Source organism: Pararge aegeria, chromosome 22 (genome assembly GCF_905163445.1).
Source record: "Pararge aegeria chromosome 22, ilParAegt1.1, whole genome shotgun sequence".
In the NCBI taxonomy this organism is placed as follows: Eukaryota; Metazoa; Arthropoda; class Insecta; order Lepidoptera; family Nymphalidae; genus Pararge; species Pararge aegeria.
In genome coordinates, this window is record NC_053201.1 from 10,622,154 (window position 1) to 10,643,302 (window position 21,149).

A 21,149-nucleotide genomic window follows, 5' to 3' on the forward strand; every position below is an offset into this window, starting at 1 on the left:
CACAATGAAGGAAAACATCGTAGGAAGATTGAAGGAAACCGGCATGCCTAAGAGTTTTCGACAACGTTCTCAAAGGCGTGTGGAGTTTACAAATCCGCACTTCTGTAAAAGCCCTTAAAAAAAGATTTAAAAAAATCCGCACTTGGCCAGCGTAGTGGACTACAGCCTTAGCCCTCACCATTCTCAGAGGAGATCAATGCCCTTATTTAATTTTAAAATCTAATAACTGAACTCGATAAAACTGAATACAATATAAAAAATAAAAACAAAAAATTTTACCGCGCCTACAGGAGCAATATGAAATAGGAACAATTATTAACGCTCAACTTACATGACAGTACATTATACAGCTACAGCCATTTTGATTAGTTTGACGTTTCTATAAATTCGAATTCCGAAATACACTTTGGCGCCAACATTCACTAAGCCCACGCCTTGCCCTTGTAGCCCCCGACTTGTGTATTTATTATAAATTTTATATCCATTGCAAATAATAATAGAGTTTAAATTTGAATGGTTTACAAAGTTGTACAATTATGCCCATCACGGCATAAGTCAATATTTCAATTCGTAGTAATAATATAAGTGTCAACAAGTGATTAATTAGATAATGTAATAGTTGTGTGAAGTACTATTAGTAATACAGACTATACAAATAATGTTGTAATTGAATTAGAAGGTTACTTAAGTGTGTAAGAAACCATTTTTTTGGGTCTTGTTAGCTATCTATATCTTGTTATATATCGCTAAATAGCGATCTCTTCCAGGCAACCAAAGGCGTACAAGAAAATGTTATTAGAAATAAGTAGGTGGTACAACAAACATAATTAAATATTAATCTAAATAATAAAATATCATTAAATGGAGAAATTAGTTAGTTGAAATTAATTTCGCAGCGTTAATTTTATTAACAAAGTCACACGTTTGTATTTGCTATGTTATTGCCAAGGGTATATACAATAGGTATTCATGTTTTAAAGAAGTCTCAGTTCTTGATAATGTTCTCAAAGACGTGTAGAGTCTATCAATCTGCTTTTGTCCAGCTTGGCCTAAGGCCGCGTCATTCTGAGGTGACCCGTGCCTTGAAGCCGTAGCAGTAGGTTATGGGTTGATAAATAGAATAGAATAGAATAAATTTTATTGCTTCCAACAGTTTGTTACTTTCTGGCGTTCAATTTTCTGACATATTTATTGTTTACTAGCTGTTGCCCACGACTTCGTCTGCGTTTGATTTTGTTTTTTGATGTTGCATTCAAAAAACAAAATCAAACGCAGAAAAAGATGTAGTTCTTAAAAAAAAATTAAGTATTCAGTATCGCTAAGACTTAAATGAGGGGTTTGCTTTTGTCCGCTGAGGAGTTCTGTCCTCTAACCACATTCAGATCTACACAAAGTTTGGGCAACATTAAACACATAGTATAACCTCTATAGTACAAAAATAATTATTTAAGTCGGGTATAATTTGTCGGAGTTAAGTTGTAAAATCGTCAAACACTTTCATCCTCTCTCCCAAAGAAGCCGAGCTTAATGTCGGGATAAAAAGTATCCTATATAACTTCTAACACTTCCAAGAATATGCAATATACAAAGTTTCATGAGGATCGGTTAAGTAGTTTTTGCGTGAAAGCGTAACAAACAAACTAACAATGACATTTATAAATATTAGTAGGGATCAGAGTACTAGCGCATAAGTGGAAATAATATCCAAACAATATATGTGTAATAATAGACCGGGGTAAACTTCTCCTATTCCATGTTCCCGTGATTTAGCAGATGGACGCGTTAATTGTATCCCCCGTCAGGGGATATAATCGGGGGATATAATTTTTATCTACTGCCTATGCTAGCCCTGCAGGAGAAATTAAATGAAGAAAAGGGCAGGAAACTTCGCACATGGTCGACGCAGCCCCCCCAATCTCCAGGCTTAGCACCTACGTCTCGATTTATGGACACAGAGCGACACGTTTCAGGACGTGTTCCTTGACAAGTGTTGTTACTCTGTTTATAGGCAACGGTTTTCCACTTAGCATAATGTGGGAAATCTGCTTGGTCCAGCAATTATAACTAATAAAAAAAATATGTGTTCCGGAATAGTTACTGATGTTATTATATGCATGTGAGGCTTAAACCATGTAGTAATAAATAAATAAATAAATATACTACGACAATACACCGCCACGTAGCCCCAAAGTAAGCGTAGCTTGTGTTATGGGTGCTAAGACGACTGATGAATATTTTTATCAATAATAAACATAAATACTTAGAATATACATATAAACACCCAGACACTAACAAACATTCATGCTCATCGCACAAACATTTTCTTGTTGTGAGAATCGAACCCACGGCCCTGGGCTTAGAAAGCAGGGTTGCTGCAAACTGCGCCAATCGGTCGTCGAAAGTTGTTAGGTTTATAGGCGATGGTTTACCATATACCATTTACCATCAGGTTTCTTTGCTTGACTCATCAATTAAAACGCTAAAATAAACGGTGATGAAAAAATTTTAATTTTTTTATTTCACTACAAGTTCGCCCGTGACTGCAATCTCACCAGGTGGTAAGTGATGATGCAGTCTTAGATGGTAGCGAGCTATCCTGTTATCGCGACATCGCATCGGAACACCAAATCGCCCCAGCCAGGAATAGAACCCGGGACTTCCTACTTAAATTCACAGCGCTCACCGTTGCGCCAAGGAGGTCGTCGTACGTCTACTATACGTACACAAGTCTGCTTTATAATATTAGAATACATTTTATACTAGTAGTTTTATATTATACATGTCGATACAGTGAAAGTTGTCATTCGCATGGAGACCGAGTCCGTGATCTGAATAGCTAACCGAATGATGTTATCAGTTTAACGACGCTGTCCTCTGACACATACCTACCTCGGCTTTTAGTATTACGTGTTACAGTAAATTTATAAAGTGGGTAAATAATTAAACTTTTGATAACTATAAATTCATATTTACCAGATATTTATGTTCATGACATTGAGTTTGTGGGTATTTTGGTATAAATACGACTGCATTATCGATGCACCGCAGTCCTACATGGACTCGAACGATGCAAAGATCCCTCCCGGTGTCTTAGTCGTTTATCATAAGTTAATTGAGTTGAAGTATAACAAGATGTATTCACCAACCTCGTTGATGTAGACAAAAATTGAAAAATACTAAATTATTACATGTTTTATTCAGGTAGACCACAGCATTAATGAAGCGTTCATTCAACATTACATTGACTTTGACTTTGAATACTCACATCGCCATCTAGCCCCAAAGTAAGCGTAGCTTGTGTTATGGGTACTAAGATGACTGATGAATGTTTTTTTTATGAATCCTAATAGGTATACATAAATGATGTGATAGCCCAGTGGGTAGCACTTCGACTTCACTTTCGTTGGGACTAGTTTGAACGCCAGCACGCACCTCTAACTTTTCTAAGTCATGTGCGTTTTAAGGAATTACAATATCACTTGCTTCAACGTTCAAAGGACACATCGTGAGGAAACCTGCGTATTTGAGAGTTTTCCATAACGTTCTCAAAGGCGTGTGAAGTCCACCAATCCCCACAGGGCCAGCGTGGTGGACTACGGCCTTAACCCGAGGAGACTCGTGCCCCGTAGTGGGTAGGTAGTAGATTATTATGGTGATGATAATGATTATACATAAATACTTATAATATACAGAAAAAAACCAAGACACGGAAAAACATTCATGCTCATCAATATATTTTGTGAATTTTATGTACACTGGGTCTTATGCCTTTATTAAAACCTTTGTTTAAAAGTAGTAGGTACCGAAAAGTTTAATATTCATCCACTTTACGAAAATTACTGTTACAAAATGACTATTCTTACGCCCAAACGTATCAAAGCATTTCATAAATGGCCGATTAAATCCATTTACGTTTACACGACGTGTTTGACAGTAAGTACAAGTTAATTTAAGCAAATACTAGTTGCAGCCAAGGGCGATGCGTGGGCCAACTTGGCGCCATCGCAAAGCGTGTTATTAACCTAAATGTAAACTTGGTAGTGGCAAGACATTTTAATAGGGAGTTATCGATCAAACAATAATTGTTTAAAGGTGAACTTCAATCAACTCCTTCGACGACCTTCTTCGCGCAGTTGTGAGCGATGTTGTCTTATGAGTTAAAGGTCATGGTTCGATATCCGGCAGGGGTAATTATGGACTGATCTAGAGGCTTCGGCCGTAGCTAGTTACCACCTTTTTTTTGACCGGGTGGATTGCTACCGCCGCGCCGGCCCTTGGGCAGAACGGAGATTATGTGGGACTCCCCCCTCTAATGGGCGGTAGTCCGTTACGGTATACCCAAAAAAAAAACCACCACGGCATGCCCCTCTTGTTGGATTTGTTAGACGCTCGTGGAACAGCTAGTTACTACCCTACGGAAATAGCGATTTAGCGTTCCAGTACGATGGCAACGTTGAAACCAATTAGGGGTGCGGGTTTAATATAACGTATATACCCTAACAGGTTAGCCCGCTGCACTCTTAGCCTGCGTCACCATTCAACACTTGCAATCAGTTGTGATAACAGTTAAAGGGCTAACCTGTAGCGGATTAAAAGAACTGAATCGTTGGTAAAGTGGTTAAAAACTTCGATAACCAATCACGAAATCCTAGGGCTTCGACCGTGCTTACTCTATCTTTACCAGTGCAAGAGTCACTAGTCATTGCTTGAATTTATGGCCAACTATAAAACTTTAATTCGTATTTATAAGTTACCAGCTGTTGCCCGCGGCTTTATACACGTTTGTGTCTTATTAAATCATATTTTTAACTGGCATATTCTCGTAAAAAACGGGTGTAGTTTGTGAAATGAACTTTTTCAAAGAGATACACCTAATCTCCAAGAATAATTGTTTTGTTTAGGTACACCTAGTACTTACTAAAAATTTTTAAACTCTCGATAACTTTTAGTACATTAAATGTCCGATTGGAACGAATTAAAATGTATTTTCCTGCAATATAAATACGCTTGATGATAAAGCTATTTATTTGAATAAGAATTAATACTGCGATACTAATGTTACCAACTTTTGTTTCTATCGGTGGTCTAATAAAATTTTAGAACACAAAAGCTGCTATTGTGCTTTAACTATAAAAGATATATTCCCTCGCGGACTTTTTAAATAAATAATTGTGTAGTATATAATTTTTGTGTATTATGAATAGTTTTCACAGCGCACGCTAAGTAATGACTTTCAGAAGCAAAATTATGCTACTTTGGATAACATTCAAGTTATTTTCTTAAAGATCATCATTATTTAAAAAAAAATTACAGCATATATTACTTCGTGGAAGTTTAGCTTTCCTTTAGCGAAGAAATGTTTAAAATCCGTCCACTACTTTTGGAGCCTATTGAGTACAAACAAACAAACAAAAAATCTTTCCTCTCTATTATATCAGTATAGATGTAGACTACGTAGAATTTAGGCGCGTTTTTTTTAATTTAAATCCCGCGGGAACCGTCGTTTTCTTGGGATGAAAAGTATCCTGCACAACTCCAGGATACAATAGATCAGTTTAGCTGTAAATCCTTTGTAGGATCTCTAGGATTCTATTCTCTCTAGCTATATATATGCCAAATTGCATCAACATCAGTGCAATGTTTGAGCCGAATACAGAGCAAATAAAGAAGTGACTGGTTTTAAGCTTTTGAGTATACACAGTATTCTAAGTAATATTATCAGCCATAATCTAAAAATGATAAAACTCCATTACATATTAGATAAGCCATTTTGGTATGCAGAGTTTATTAATGTTTTTTTTTTCACATTTCAGTCAATATGTTATACTTAGGTGTTGACAATGTTTTAACATCTTGTGAATTTAATTTTAAGTTAACGAATAAGCTTGTCACAATAATGGAAAAATAAAAATAAAAAATAAAGAATTTCAAATTTATAAATGATTATTTTAATTATATTTACTTATTTTTCGTTATATATTTAATTTTTTTTGAATTCTTAATGGGATTTGAAGTTTAATATGAAGAATATTTTAGCCTTTGGTTTTACGAACTTGACGTAGCCTACGGGCGTTCGCGAAGATTGCCAAGATAACATAATTATATTAAGAGGATGGTCAACGACCCCGCATCATTCATCGCCTACAATCCTGTCTTCACTATGATTATAAAACGATTTATTGCTCTCGAGAGTTCAGAATACTCCGAGATTGATGTCGATAAATATTATGAGACACAACATTGTCTTGAACTCCATTCAATAATAGTCTTTATTTTCTAACATATAAGGGTTTTGAGAAACTATGGTGTTTCTTAAAAATCGCAGCCTCCTTTCCTTTAAACCGAACCGCCATCCGCCTACACTCGGTATTCGCAATTTATTCGATTCCGTATACGTGATCTCCGGGATATCGATGCTGAAATATCGTATGCCGATTGTTTCCGATTTACGACCGATTTTGCTCTAACGATACATAATTTTTTATTTTTATCGAGCAATCTCCAAAATGAGGTATCATATTATAAACCTGACCGGAGTGCTTGGGCGGTTGTATTTGGCTTGATTAACTATTCATCATCCGAGACCTATTAGCGTCGTTTAGCTGGCACAACCCTCGTTTCTGATAGGAGAGATGGTTTTATAGAGCGTATTCGGTCTACCACCACGCTCCAATTCGGGTTGGTGGGCTTTAACGACTATTACCAAAAGTAAGTGATATTAACTAAACCAACTTGATTAACTACCCGCTAAGATTTTTTATACATGCAGTTACAATTTAGCTCTTTAGCCTAGCTCTTAAAATGTTTTATTTTCATTTACGTTACGGCTTGCGGAAAAGCAAAATAGTGGTCTTAAAAGATATGTTATAGGCGTGACGCGCCTTAAGAGTATTATCACAGCTACCCTAGCAATGACTAGTGAGTGATTTGACTCAAGGACTTTGACTAAAGATCGTGGACTATAAGAGTTCCAGCAGTAAAATCTTTGGGTGATTCTAGAACGATATTTTCCTTGCACTACGTAAGTTTACGTTACACTATTTTGTAAATAGCGTGAGTGCCTTTTAAGTAGCTGTTTGCTACTGCCAGTGACGTGCATAGGGGGTATGCACAATGAAGAAATTCTCCAGTACGATTTATAAAAATGTTAAAAGCCTACTTTCAAGTATTTATCTCATATTGGAGATTTTCTTCTATTATAATATCTTCTGCATACCCTGTACATACTCTGTGTGCACGCCACTGGCTACTGCCATCCTTCTTTTGCTCTTTCGACATATCAGTTAGTGATTTGGAACAAGCACTTTGACTAAAGATCGCACTGGTGGACTGGGAGAATCGAGCAGTACGATGTTTAAGAAATTTTTGAATTATCTTTATTTTATACTATGTAACATTACATAACAATATGTTATAAATAACATGTGTGTGCCTTTTAAGTTGTTGACGTTGCTTGCTACTTAAATCCTTCTTATACTCTTCCGACTTTTTGAAAGATCATAGGCAAAGTCCTTGAGTCAAATCCCTAATGGTGGACTGGTGTTGGTGAAGTTAGCAGAGCATTTGCCAGCAGATCACAAGTAAAAGGGAGTTCTCTTCGCATGCAGCTGAGTTCTAGATTTCTTGATGCTTCTAACGAATAATTCTGGCATTGCCGTTGGCGTTTGCTAACTTCCGATAGCAGATCATTTTTTTTACACCCTTTTATCGTAACTTTGGTCCAATAACTTACAACACTGCTAGTATAGACAGGAGACATTTTTCAGTCAGACTCAGTTCACTACTTTCATTTTTTGTCTGGAGGAGCTACGCCAGAAATATTCGTAAAAGCATCAGGAACTCTAGAACTAAGCTGCATGCGAAGAGAACTCCCTTTTATTTGTGATCTGCTGGCAAATGCTTTGCTAACTTCACTAGAATTGGGAGAGTCTAGCAGTACGATCTAGTTAAGTTAGGTTTAGTTAGGTTACAAGATTTAGGTAATTCTAAAACAATGTTTTTCATTCACTACGTAAGATTGTATATCACTATGTTATAAATATTATGTGTACCCTATAACTCGGCATGGCTGCTTGCTACTGTTCGTAAGGTTGTGCAATGGAGTAGATTGGTCCATTGTATGTAACTGTGTCACTCTGAAACATGTGGTCGCATTCATATATAGATGTGTCTATATATTCAAAGTTCAGTGAACCCGTTTCTAGTGCTGGGAATACTAAATACATAATATTATAAGTCTATTATATAAAATTCTCGTTTCACAGCGTTTGTATACTCTCCGTAACGGCTAGAAAGATTATAGAGAAGGCCGTAATCCTCGGTCTACCAAGCTAATTTAGTGCGGATTGGTGGACTTCACACTGCTTCGAGAACATTATGTAGCTATTTTTCATAACCATGTGTTATAAGTGTGATGCACGCCAAAATTGTAATTTTAAATTTTTTTGTTTTTCTTATGATTTAGTGTCAAAATAAGCGCGGGCAAAGTCACGGCTAATATATAATATTACATTTACATATATAAAATAAAAATCTAGCAGTTGGGATAGTACCTGCTGATTAAAACTCATATGATAATTTTGGCATCTTGGCCAAGCACTCAGGCTGTCATTGCCGGAAAGATGAGGGTTGAAGTCCAGCCGGTTCCGAAAATGTTTGTATAATTTATATATTTGTGGGTTCGATTCCCACAACTGGAAAATGTTTGTGTGATGAGCATTAAGTGTTTTTCAGTGTCTGGGTGTTTATATGTATTTTCTAAGTATTTATGTATATATAATTCATAAAAATATTCATCAGTCATCTTAGTACCCATAACACAAGCTACGCTTACTTAGGGGCTAGATGGCGATGTGTGTATTGTCGTAGTATATTTATTTATATTTATTTATTTATTTATTTGATATTTCCTCCAATTGCAGGTAATCATATTTTAATAAAAATATAAAATTATATGTATACAGGATATGCTGCAAGCCTGTCAGTTTGTCGTGCTCTCTAAGGCGCGGCTATTGACATTCAATACCTAAAAATGTTTAGTCCGACCTAGGAATCGCACTCAGGACCTAGTGATGCCTAGTTGAACTTGCCAACCATTAGAACATCGCAGATCTACATTCAGCTAGTCGGTAATATTAGAAAATGATCGCAACAATGTTACCATAATTGGTTAAGCAAAACAGCATCTCGATCAATTTGTCATTACGCAATAATCCCGATGTTGATGCACCCTCGATGATTCCCCGTCCGTTCGAGCAGACACAGATGACATCCGCGATTGATTTATACATCCATTGTGAGACATTACGGGCTCAACTTATCTTATATTATTATTTTCCATGCTATATTATGAATGATTAATATGAATATTTTTAATTAATTATAGTCTTCACGTTTAACAATAAACCACTTTTATCACTGTTACACGAAGAGTTGATAAAACTGTTATTAAAATAAAACTGTAAAACATATAGATAGATAGATGGATACATTCTTTATTGCACACAATTAAGGGATAAATAATAAATATTGGAAATAAAAATGCGCAAAGGCGGTCTCAAGCGATCTCCCGAAACAACCCTAAATTTATATAATAACGTTTAATTCAGATAAAACGCCATAGCTACAACAATAACAATTATCTTATTTACTATGTTATAAATTGAAATTGGGCAAACCTATAAATAATAAATAATTAGGAATCTCCTACCTAAGGTACTTCGCTCCTAGAGCACTTGGTGTATACCAACCCAGTGCTCCATAAAGGGATTTTCCCATTTATTGCTTAATATTTTCAAAATATGGTTGTTTTTTTTTATACATTTTTATTAGTATTTTACCTACATTTGGAGGATTTATCAATTTTATAAATTTAAAATGCACATAAATATTTTGGAAATATTCGGAACCGTCAGGATTTGAACTTGCGACTCTCTGGCAATCGTGGCCTGTGCACTTTCTCCAATTAAGCTACGGCTCTCCTACCGTCGATGCCGAAATAAGTATATGCCTTTCACATCAGTCTGAGACGTGACTGTAGCGTCAAGTTTTATATGCATTTTATATTTATAAAATATTGTTGTTATTGAAAGAAGTGAACTGAGTCCTTTCCCAGGGGAGAAAACTGTCTCCTGCCTATACTAGGCGTGCTGTAAGTTGAAGGACCAAAGTTCAGGCCAGGTCAGGACAAAACCTTTCATAGTTATTGATTTCAAGCCAAGTCCATGGATGCCCAAATGTTGATTTATTGATTTTAGCAAAGCCTGTCCTTTTTGTAGAAAAGGTTAACTATTTTTAACGACCCCCGTTGCGCAGTGGATAGTACTGTGTATACAGGTAAATACCGTCTGATGAAAAGTGATAGGTCCGGGTCAATCCGCGGGTAAATTTAGGAATTAACAATTTCTTTGGTCTGGTCGCGTGGGAGGCTTTAAACGTGGCTAGAAAAAGACGTGGTGGCAAGCGATTTAGCGTTCCGGTACGATGCCGTATAGAAACGTGATCTGGCATCTATTCACAGCAAAAGTAGCATTATAAAGGTCTCTGAGAGACCGTGTTAAAGGATACCTGAGTGCGGAATCACGAGAAACAGTTAAGGAGTACGGTTCCCAAACTGTTAAGGTGTACGGTTTTTATAGAGTAACTGCATCTTAGACTGCATTATTTACCACCAGGAAAGATTGCAATCAAGGTGTAACTTGTAGCGAAACAAAAAAAAAATGGAATGTCCTCTAACAAGCAATTTAGAAAAATGCTACATTAAGCTGGCTGTCTTAGGCAACGCCGCAGGGCGAGAGCAGTGTAAAATAAAGCGATCCTACCGAGCACGGTCTGCAATTACATCGGTTTATATACGTAGAGTAATTTGAAAATTTAATTGTCCAATAAATTATGTAACCAACATCTTGACAGTCTTATAAACATTACCTGGATGTTTTATTTTCATAATCATAATGTTGGACTCCTTCTGTCGTATTTCATTGAATATTTATGTTGGTTAAAGTTCTAGCGGGTTCCATTATACAGGATGGGCTTTTTTTTAAAAGGGAAATAAGATGAAATGTCACGAACTTGCCGACCTCTCTAGTGCCTTGGTGTGCGCTGTGGGAATAAACAAGATTCAATTTGGGAATACTTTATATCATCATCATCATCATCATCATATCAACTTAATACCAGACCAGTTCACGGATCCATTGTAAATGAGAAGGGCAATGAGAAGGAGTTAGGTAAGGCCGCAGTCCACCACGCTTTCCCAGTGCGGATTGGTGAACACCTTTGAGAATATTATGGAGAACTCTAAGGCATGCAGGACTATTTCCTTCACCGTTGCATCAAGAGATATTTTATTTGCTTAAGTTCTAGCGGATACCTTTATACAGGTTGGGGTTTTTTTTTAAGTGGCGGTGAGAATAAAAGTCACGAGCTTGGCGTCGTGGTAAGCGCGGTGTAGATTCAATTTGGGAAAACTATATATATATCTATATTTTAAATTAAATATTTATTAAATATCAAATTGAAAAGTAGTAGAGCTTTTTCAGTTTGTTAATTTTTGTTAATTTCAATTATTGCCTTATAGACTAATATACGTAATATTATGAAAATTAAACTTAATTTGCTATACTCCGCGAACAGCAGGATAATCTGTGTGGTGTAATTTATAATTACTTCAATCCGTATACTCCACACCAAACAGATCATTATGATAATTGATTATTCATTGTAAAGTCAACATCACCTGGACAAACGTGCGTAGAGGGTACATTGCCGAGGATCTGTTTGGTGTGGAGTATACGGATTGAAGTAATTGCAAATTAAGCTTCATTTTCATAATATATTATGGATTTCCGCAAAGTAACGCCTGCCTCTATCCAACATTATAGACCACGGCCAAAAAGAACACCCTGTATTTATAGTCCTATGAGACTATGAATCGTGAAGAGGGAAGATTATGACGCATCGTAAATTTTCAAACTTTTTATTATCTTTTTAGTGGTGGTATAAACTATTTCAGTAAAACAGAACATAAATTTCCCAAATGAATTTTCCGAATTTGTCGACCTCCTTGGCAAGTGAAAGTTCCGGCTTTAATCCTTGGCAGGGGCGGTTTGAGAATTCATAATTTCTGTATTTTCTCTGGTCTGTTGGGAGTCTTTGAGAGTCGCTAGTTACAACCCAACCGACAAAGAAGTGCCGGCAAGCGACTTAGCGTTCCGGTACGTATCGCGAAGAAACTGATTGTATGGATTTAATAAAACTGCCAACAGGTCAGCCCGTAACCATCTAGATGCTATGGGATTCTCGGGGCAATGTAAGAGCACTTGATATCACTTTCTTCCGGCATTGGTTGAAAAAGCATCGCAGTGTGAATCGGAAGTAAACGTTGTTAGAATTATCTATTATTATTTGAAATTCAAACTTGATTTTTTTTATTTTAATTTTTTTATTTAGTTGCATTGTTTTTGATGATTTTATTTTGTAATTTCATTATAATTTTAATTTAATTTAATTTATATTAGTTTAATCGTTACCGTATTTGTTTTAATTTTTGTCATATGGGTATTTGGCCTGAAATAAAAGCATTTATTACGTATTATTGCTACGTTTACTTGGGGGATCCCAATTGTCTCTAAAATACCCTAATGTGGGTTGAAACCTTTTCGTTTAAATATGCCCTATTTTTCATCTCTCGCTACTGTCAGACGTAAAGGCATTATAACATGTTTTATCTTTAAGTATGCTTTCACTGAAGATTAAGATTCATTAGTGATCTCTACTTATATTATACGGCTAAAGAGTTTGATTGGCTGAATCTCAGAAACTGTACGAACTGAAAAAGTATTTTTGTGTTGGATAGTGTATTTATCGAGGAAGATTATAAACCATATAACATCACGCTACGACCAATAAAGCGGAGCGTAGAGCTTTCTATGCGTGCCATGTCAACGGTTAAAGTTACGCCAAAATAATCTAGAAAGGAATGTTCTTCTTTAAAAGTTCTAAAAAAAGTTCACCATAATGTCAATAATTTATAGTAATTTATAGCACGAGTAGCAGTGCCCCACGCCTTTGTAGACTCATACGTGAACAAATGCGTGGGGCACTGCTAGTCTTGGATATTGGATAGAAGCAGGCGTTACTTTGCGGAAATCCATAATATATTAAGAAAATTAAGCTTAATTTGCTATACTCCGCGAACAGCAGCAGAATCTGTAAGCAGCAGAATGTGTAATTCATAATTATTTCAATCCGTTACTCCACACCAAAAAGATCCTCGGCAATGTACCCTCTACGCACGTTTCGCTCCGAAACCGGAGCATTATGGAGATGTTGACTTTACAATGAATTTTTTTGGTATGGAGTAAACGGATTGAAGTAATTATAAATTACACTATACAGATTCTGCTGCTGTTCGCGGAGTATAGCAAATTAAGCTTAATTTTCATAATACACTGCTAGTCTACCAAAAGTCGAGATTGTAGTAGAGGGCTACCTCATAGTGGATTATAAGCTAGCATTTAGCTAGATGGCTCCTTATGAACGGATATACAGATTCCAAACTTGCAGATGTACTCTCTTTTAGAATTAAAGGTCAAATCTCGGTATACAAACTCAAGGGGAGGCAAGGTCTAGAGAACATGAGTGCCTTAACATATAGCGGGATTACTAAGCAAATCCATATAGACAGATTACTTGAACCCTCTATTTTGAACGTCTCATTGTTGTTATCTGATTGAGGTAAGATGTGAGACTGATTGATGAGGATCTTTTAGGTTAGACCTCTGTTAGGCTAGATCGGCATTTTTTAGGCAAGTGTATTAAACCACACCATTCGCTTCTCAGGCAAGTCCATTTCAAATGACCACACCAACTACCTATAAAATAACGATATAGCTATTAGGTACCGAATATTATAATACGTACGCGTTTAAGTATCACGGGGAATTACAAACTGTTGGTTTTACTCGGATAAAAATTAGCTTATGTTGCTTTTCATCTTTTTCAGTAATAAGTATGCCATTTAATGTAGTTTTTGCTAGAAATTTTACCGTATACGATTTCTGATTGATTTTTTTTCTCTCTTTGTATGACTCTTTGGCACTGTATCGTAGTTATTCGATCCCTCACCTTTTACTTTACGAATTTATTATCTAACGGAGAAGGAAAGCATCGTGAGGGAACCTGCATGCCTGACAGTTATCCATAATGTTTACAAGGAAGTCTGAATTCTGCTATTTAAATTTCGAATTATGCTTATCCCCGGATTATTTTGTTGTATTGTTGATTATGAACTTAACATTCTTAGTATTAAGGTTATTTGTTACAAAAACAATTGAATAATAATGGAAGCTTCTTTTACAGATTACCTGCGCCATGTCGACGGGGAGTTGCTCCGGGCCAGGGGTGTGCGGGGGCGCAAGACGGAGGCCTCCACCCCCACCAGAGCCTGCCCTCTCCCTCGCAGCTGACCTGAGCGAGCTCAGCTTAGACCAGGGCTACCACACCTTAGCGGACTGCGGACCGCCTTCGAGGAGGCGGAGAGACAACACCCTGACTGATGCTTTATGGCTAAAAATATTATCTTATCTTGAGGTAAGATTCTTGTTTGAACAAGCAAGTGGTGCCAATTCTGATGGGCAAAAATCAATAAACTAGATTGACAGGTCCATAAATTGTGGTCACCCTTGTAAATTTTGTTAAGTTTATATATTTACGAACACCAGAATTTGCACCATTTGAATATAAGCCACTCATGACTTCTTACCTCCCGATGTCGTCGACCTCTCAGCGCTCGCATCCATTCTTCGGTAAAGCTGTTACATCCCAGTTATTATTATAAACATGTAATAGTAATCATGTTATCGCATGGGAGATACGGTTTAAGAGCATAGACCCACCACTCTGCTCCAATTTTTGTTGGTGGGCTTTAACGACAAGCTAGTGATAATAACCGGAAACGTCGGCTTAACGGCTCTCTGATGCACAGGGGTTAACACCACCAATTTTCTAAGTCCAGGCTGGTACTAAAAATCTATAACATTAACATTTAATTGCATAAAATGTTATTCAGAACAATACCTAATAATTTTTGTGCCCAGTTGTTACATATTAATAGGCTGATGATGACGATCTGATGCATAAAAGTAAACAAATTAAATTAAGGAATACTTTCGTGATTTCAGGTATCGGATCTCTGCCGGATGTCCCGCGTGTGTCGGCGATGGTCGCGCTTCGTCGCCAGGCTGTCAGCAAGGCCGGAACCTTGGAAGAGGATAAGAGCAGCTGGCCCCTTGGAAGTTGCAGCTAGATGTGCTGGTGCCAGGGCTGGACCCTGCGTCAGCGCTGTGAGGGAGTGGCGGACGAAGACCTGTGCTGTAAGGAAACTTTTCATATTGTCACCAAAAAGTGCAACTTCCCTGTCTTTACGTATCCCGTCCGGAAACAGAACAATCGCACTGGGAAGCCTCAGGGTATAGTCAAAGTCAAAGTCAAAAATATTTTTATTCAAGTAGGCCCATATGTGGCACTTTTGATGCGTACATATGGATTACACGGTAGTGAGATGATGGCGATAACCACTTTCGTAAACTTAAAACTAAAGCTACGAGGGTTCCAAACGCGTCCCTGTCTAATAAGAAGCCCACAACAAACTTAGCCGGGTGTTTTTTTTTGTTATCACCATCTCACAATGACATTTAAAATTATTAGAAAAGCAGCCTGGTTAGAGCAATAATTCACACCCAAGCTTTTTTATCGATTACGTAGTCCTTTATACTATAATAGGACTTTCCTATAAGCTTACGTTTAATACAAACTTTGAACTTTTTAAGAGACATCTCCTCCTTATATGTTTTCTTTGTCATTATAATAATAGATGGGCCAAAGAATATCCCACCTAATGGTAAGAAGGAAACTATCGCCTATAAACAAAGCAACGCTTCGCTGTAAGGCAGGCAAGGAACCCGTCCTGCAACACGGCGCCCTGAATTCATCAAACTGATGCGTAGGCGTTAAGCCACTCCTGCCTGTAATTACACCGACAACCAAGCCCTTCAGACCGGAGGACAGCATGGCTTTGCCGTAGAAATTAGTGGTGGTACTTCGCCAGACTAGCTCTGAGAACTGAGAACGGGGAAAATTTCCACTAAAGAGCGGAGGCATCTGCGTCTCAGATGGTGGCTAGCATTGCGGTTATTTGCTCTTTCAAGCCCCACTCTGCCCACTCATTGGTCTATATATAGCGGTGTACATGAATATCTGCGCCTTCTACCACCTTCTTTGTGATCATATAAGTGGGCAGTCCCTGGTAGGGAGAATCGTGGCCTCCTTAGATGACGACAATTTATATTTGCTGAATTTTCTGTGTTCTAGTCTGGGAAACTTTGCCAGTTGCTTGCTAGTTACGACCCTACCGACAAAGACCAAGTGATTTATCGTTCAGGTAGATGCCACACAGAAACCTAGGGATATCGGCTTAATAACTTTCGCAAGCTTTCGTGGACTCAAGAGCTAGCCTGCAAATGTACTCATTTGCAGGCTAGCTCTTGAGTCCACGATTATGATGCATTGAGTAGTATTTATTCTATTAATATAACTCAGGAAATTGGAATTGATATCAGAGCTACATATTAATTGCGTCATAGAGGTCATATACACCGCTATCGCCACTATTTTATCCAATTGGCACCCAATATTTCTCTTTCTTTCATTGTGTGCCCGGTCTCATTAGTAACCATTAGTAACGGTATAACGCGTCCGAAATCTTGGCATTCGACGCGGCTGGATGTTTAGACATTTGTCTAACTCAACCATACTTGGCAGGTTTTGTCGGCGTTCAAAATGATATCGGGTTTTCTTTTATTACCTAGTAATGTAGACGGTCCATACCTTTGGCTATGTGTGTGTGTGTTTGTCACTTAAATTACTACAAATAATTAATTTTAAAATTTAAATTGTTGATGCTAGAAAAGAAAATTGCTGAGTTTCTTGGTCGCTTTTTTTTTATAATAACGACAGCACAAAAAAGCAGATGGCCCACCTGATGGTAAGTGAAAACGCGTAAGTGACCCGAGCAAAACTTCGCAGGATATGCGTGGGACACGACCTGAAAAGTGCCGCCGTTTAATTTGATGGACACCAATTTGAGACGTAGATGTTAAACTTCATGTGCGAGTAATTACACCAGCGTTTAAACATAAGCATAAAGTTACCTTAAGTTTTTCATCTAATAATGGCGGTCTTTTAAAATTCCGCATAACCTACTACGTCAATAATTTTATGCTTTTATTATTTATATTTGACAGCCGATTGGCGCAGTGGGCAGTGATCCTGCTTTCCGCGTCCAAGGCCGTGGGTTCGATTCCCACAACTGGAAATATGTTTGTGTGGTGAACATGAATGTTTTTCAGTGTCTGGGTGTTTATATTATAAGTATTTATGTGTATTATATTCATAAAAATATTCATCAGATATCTTAGTACCCATAAAGCTACGCTTACTTTGGGGCTAGATAGCGATGTGTGTATTGTCGTTGTATATTTATTTATTTACTTATTATTCCAGGTGACAGTGGCAGGTGCACAGCTGCTAGTAGCAACCTTCAGAAACTTAACGCATTTAGCTTTAACAGGATCCAATACTATGGACGCTAGGGCACTTGCGCCGGTTATCACGGACTTGGTCGACTTAAGGCATATAGACCTTACAGGTAAGTTTAACTTACATACAATGTACATATTTTTATGTTGTTTATGTACGCATCAAAAGTGCCATTACATAAGCAAAAATGCCCATTTGTTAAAGCAAAAACCGCTGTCTCGGTAATATCGCAAGACCATCGGTATTCATTATTACCATCAGTTAATTATCACAAGATAATAGTCTTTCCAGCCTACCAATCCGCATTTGGCAGCGTGGGTAAGTCTATGCTCTATCCAATGAGAGAGGAGGTCTTTGCCCAGCAGATGTTACAGGCTAATGATGTTATGACAATAAACGGTTGGATCTATTTTGATTCGGTTATTTAGTAGGTACTCAGAAACAGACTGATGACAAGTTCACTGGATTCGGGCGTATTAAGTTCGTTTGTTGAAGTCATTTTATAACTTTGCACATTTTATTTTGAAATTTATGAGTGGTGCTCAGATGATAAAAAAATTTGTTTGTACATTTGCCAACCAAGAATAAGTATTTGTGACTTTTATGATTCATCATATCAACCCGTTACTGGCCCACTATAGGGCACGGGTCTCCTCCCACATTGAGAAGGGGTTAAAGCCGTAGTCCACCGGACAACCTCAAGTAAATTATCATTAATATTAGTAATATTTATTAATTCGCCAACTTGTGGGTACATAACAATTACACATTTCATTAAACAGACTCTTCACAATCGACTGTCACAGACAGTGTGCAAATATTTTTTAAAAATAAAAATTAAATATAAATTACAATTACAAATATTACAAGTTACAAATGGTACTGAGCTTTTGATCTTGTAGTTGTACATCTAATATCCTAATATAGGTTTCGTTTAGACATGATTGTCATCATACCAACCCATTACCGGCCGACTATAGGCCACAGGTCTCCTCTCACAATGTGTTAAGGCTACCACGCTGGCTGGTGCGGATTAGTGGCCTTCACATACCTTTGAGAACACTATGTAGAACTCTCGGGCATGCAGTTTTCCTCGCGATGTTTTCCGTCACAGTTGAAGCAAGTGATATTGTAATTGCTTAAAAAATGCACATAACTGCTGCAAGTGCGTGCTGGTATTCGAACTCACCCCCCGAAGTGTAGTTAGTCGAAATCCTGCTGGGCTATCACCGCTTCACTGTTATGATTAATTTAATGCAATCACGAACGACGACTACAACAGAACTTTAGCTAATTAAATGATCAGAAAACTTTACAATTCAAAATTAAGCGGTTGTTTACAATACCGCAGCCGTAAACAAGTTACGAATCGAGTCAATCTCGAAAGTCATAATTCCAAGAGCCAAACGAAATTCTGCTTTAAAAGTTCATTCTTTGATGGAAATTAATAGTCTTATTAATCAAGAACAAAGTTTCTATTTCGAGTATATTGTTTGATTGAAAATAATTAAAAGAATATAACTGGGTAAAAAATCTGGAAGTATTATATTGCCATTACGCTGCTTTTTATGCTCCTAATAATAGTTCTAGTTTAAATATTGAATTATTATATCTATCGAGATCTATTTATGATTCGTCTGGAAATCTTAACTCTCTATTACTTCATCATATCATATCATATCATAATGGGAGACCCATGACAAGGAGGTTAAGGCCGTATTTAACAACGCTGCCCCAGTGCGGATTGGTTCCTATTACTTATCCATGATTTATTAACATTTGTTTATATTTCAGGTTGTCCGAACGTGGACTGGCCAGAGTGGGCGTGGTTAGAGAGTCGACTAACTACGAGAAGACCGCCGATAGAATACATAGACTTAACTGATTGTAGCGCAGTTACCGACGCTGGCCTATGTGCCTTGCTACACACATGCCCGTCATTGCAATATCTTTACCTCAGAAGGTGCACTCTAGTCACAGGTAAGTAAAAAACATAGCATTCTTCACTTCTTCTCTATCTAAACTATAAGTTTATGTAATTTCATACTCCTCCGTCCTAGAAATTTTCGTAAAAAGGGTTAAAAAGTTCTTGCTTTAATACAACGTGTAAATGAGAACCGAAATAATACTACACAGAGTTTATAGTAAATTTATGTCTCTGAGACTTATCTGTGAAACCTAAAATTTTTTTAGTAAACCACTGCCATAGTTTTTACTGAAAGAAATGACATACAGCCGTGACAACACATGCAAAATTAAAATCACGTGACTCGTGTCACTTTATTAAGTACGCGTCGCATAGCGTAGTCTATATAGGTACTATGCGCGTTTCGGTTTTTTATCTTCAATAGGGTTGCCATAAATTTGAATTCGTTTGTATGGAAAATCAAATATGCTGACTAGGAGATTCGGTGACGAAATAGGTGATTCCTTATGTAATATACTTATGAATTCTTCGACATTATTTCGTAATTCGGTTACAAGTTGTATAGTTTATATTGTTTACCTTCACTTCGTCACATGTAACTTATATTGGATTGGCCAGCACGTTTTGTGTATTTTCAAAAGCAGGTAGGTACTTGAGTTTTTAGGATTTTTAAAAAGTTGATCTTAGTTTCCGACATTAGGCTGTAAAAATATAAATCAATGCTCAATACTGCCCTCAACAATTAGCGTGTCTGTTATTATCCTTTTAATATTATGCAATTACCTTTTATAGTAAGTATATAATAATAACTTATATAAATACTTTTAATATAAGTTAAGATTAACAAGGTTTAATTGAATTCTTTCAGATGCCGGTGTTCGGTGGATACCTTCATATTGCGCACTCAAAGAGTTGAGTGTTTCTGACTGTACGGGAGTCACGGACTTCGGTCTGTATGAGTTGGCGAAGTTGGGACAAGCGTTACGATATATTTCTGTCGCTAAATGTTCTCAGGTAAGATAATGAAACTTTTTGTTAGCGAGAGTCCACCGTGATAGAGTCAAACTTTTTATAACTGCAACTACGTACTAACTGTTTTTTTTAATAATTTGGAGCGGTGTGTTGGATAATTTGATTGAAAATAAATCCGTGAATTAAGTGCCTTAAAGTCATCTTTATCTACTTTTAGTTTAATTCTGTTTATAACTTATGTATTATTTATATTGGTTTGCTTTCTGATATAGTCAAAATAATAAAACCAGATATTTTCGCCATGTAATATTTTATGAAATTCAGTTCTCTCTTTTATCTGGCCATAACAGAAAACTGCAATTCCATTTACTGAAGATTTGAATATTGATATGTTTGAAACATTTCATTAATTTTGACTATACGGCTTCCAGGTATCAGATTCTGGTATAAGGACTTTAGCACGGCGTTGCTATAAACTGCGTTATCTTAACGCGAGAGGATGCGGCGCTCTCGGTGACGACGGCGTGGAAGCGATCGGCAGGGGCTGTTCGAGGTTAAGGGCTCTTGATTTAGGGGCAACTGATGTATCTGAAGCCGGGCTACAGGTAAATACTAAAGGGAGCGTTTATACAACGTGTAAACTTATCTGTGA

At 37.1% G+C, this 21,149-nt stretch overlaps 1 protein-coding gene across 1 annotated transcript in view; it reads left to right on the forward strand.

Annotated features, from left to right (window-relative positions):
* The window catches only part of LOC120633740 (F-box/LRR-repeat protein 7), a 53,530-nt gene that overhangs the window by 29,277 nt on the left and 3,104 nt on the right, over positions 1 to 21,149 (forward strand). The window contains exons 2-7 of the mRNA XM_039904069.1: positions 14,362 to 14,592; positions 15,183 to 15,374; positions 17,563 to 17,707; positions 19,393 to 19,578; positions 20,394 to 20,539; positions 20,929 to 21,102. Coding sequence (XP_039760003.1) covers positions 14,374 to 14,592; positions 15,183 to 15,374; positions 17,563 to 17,707; positions 19,393 to 19,578; positions 20,394 to 20,539; positions 20,929 to 21,102 — 1,062 coding nt within the window. The 5' untranslated portion in view covers positions 14,362 to 14,373. The remainder of the gene's footprint in view (positions 1 to 14,361; positions 14,593 to 15,182; positions 15,375 to 17,562; positions 17,708 to 19,392; positions 19,579 to 20,393; positions 20,540 to 20,928; positions 21,103 to 21,149) is intronic.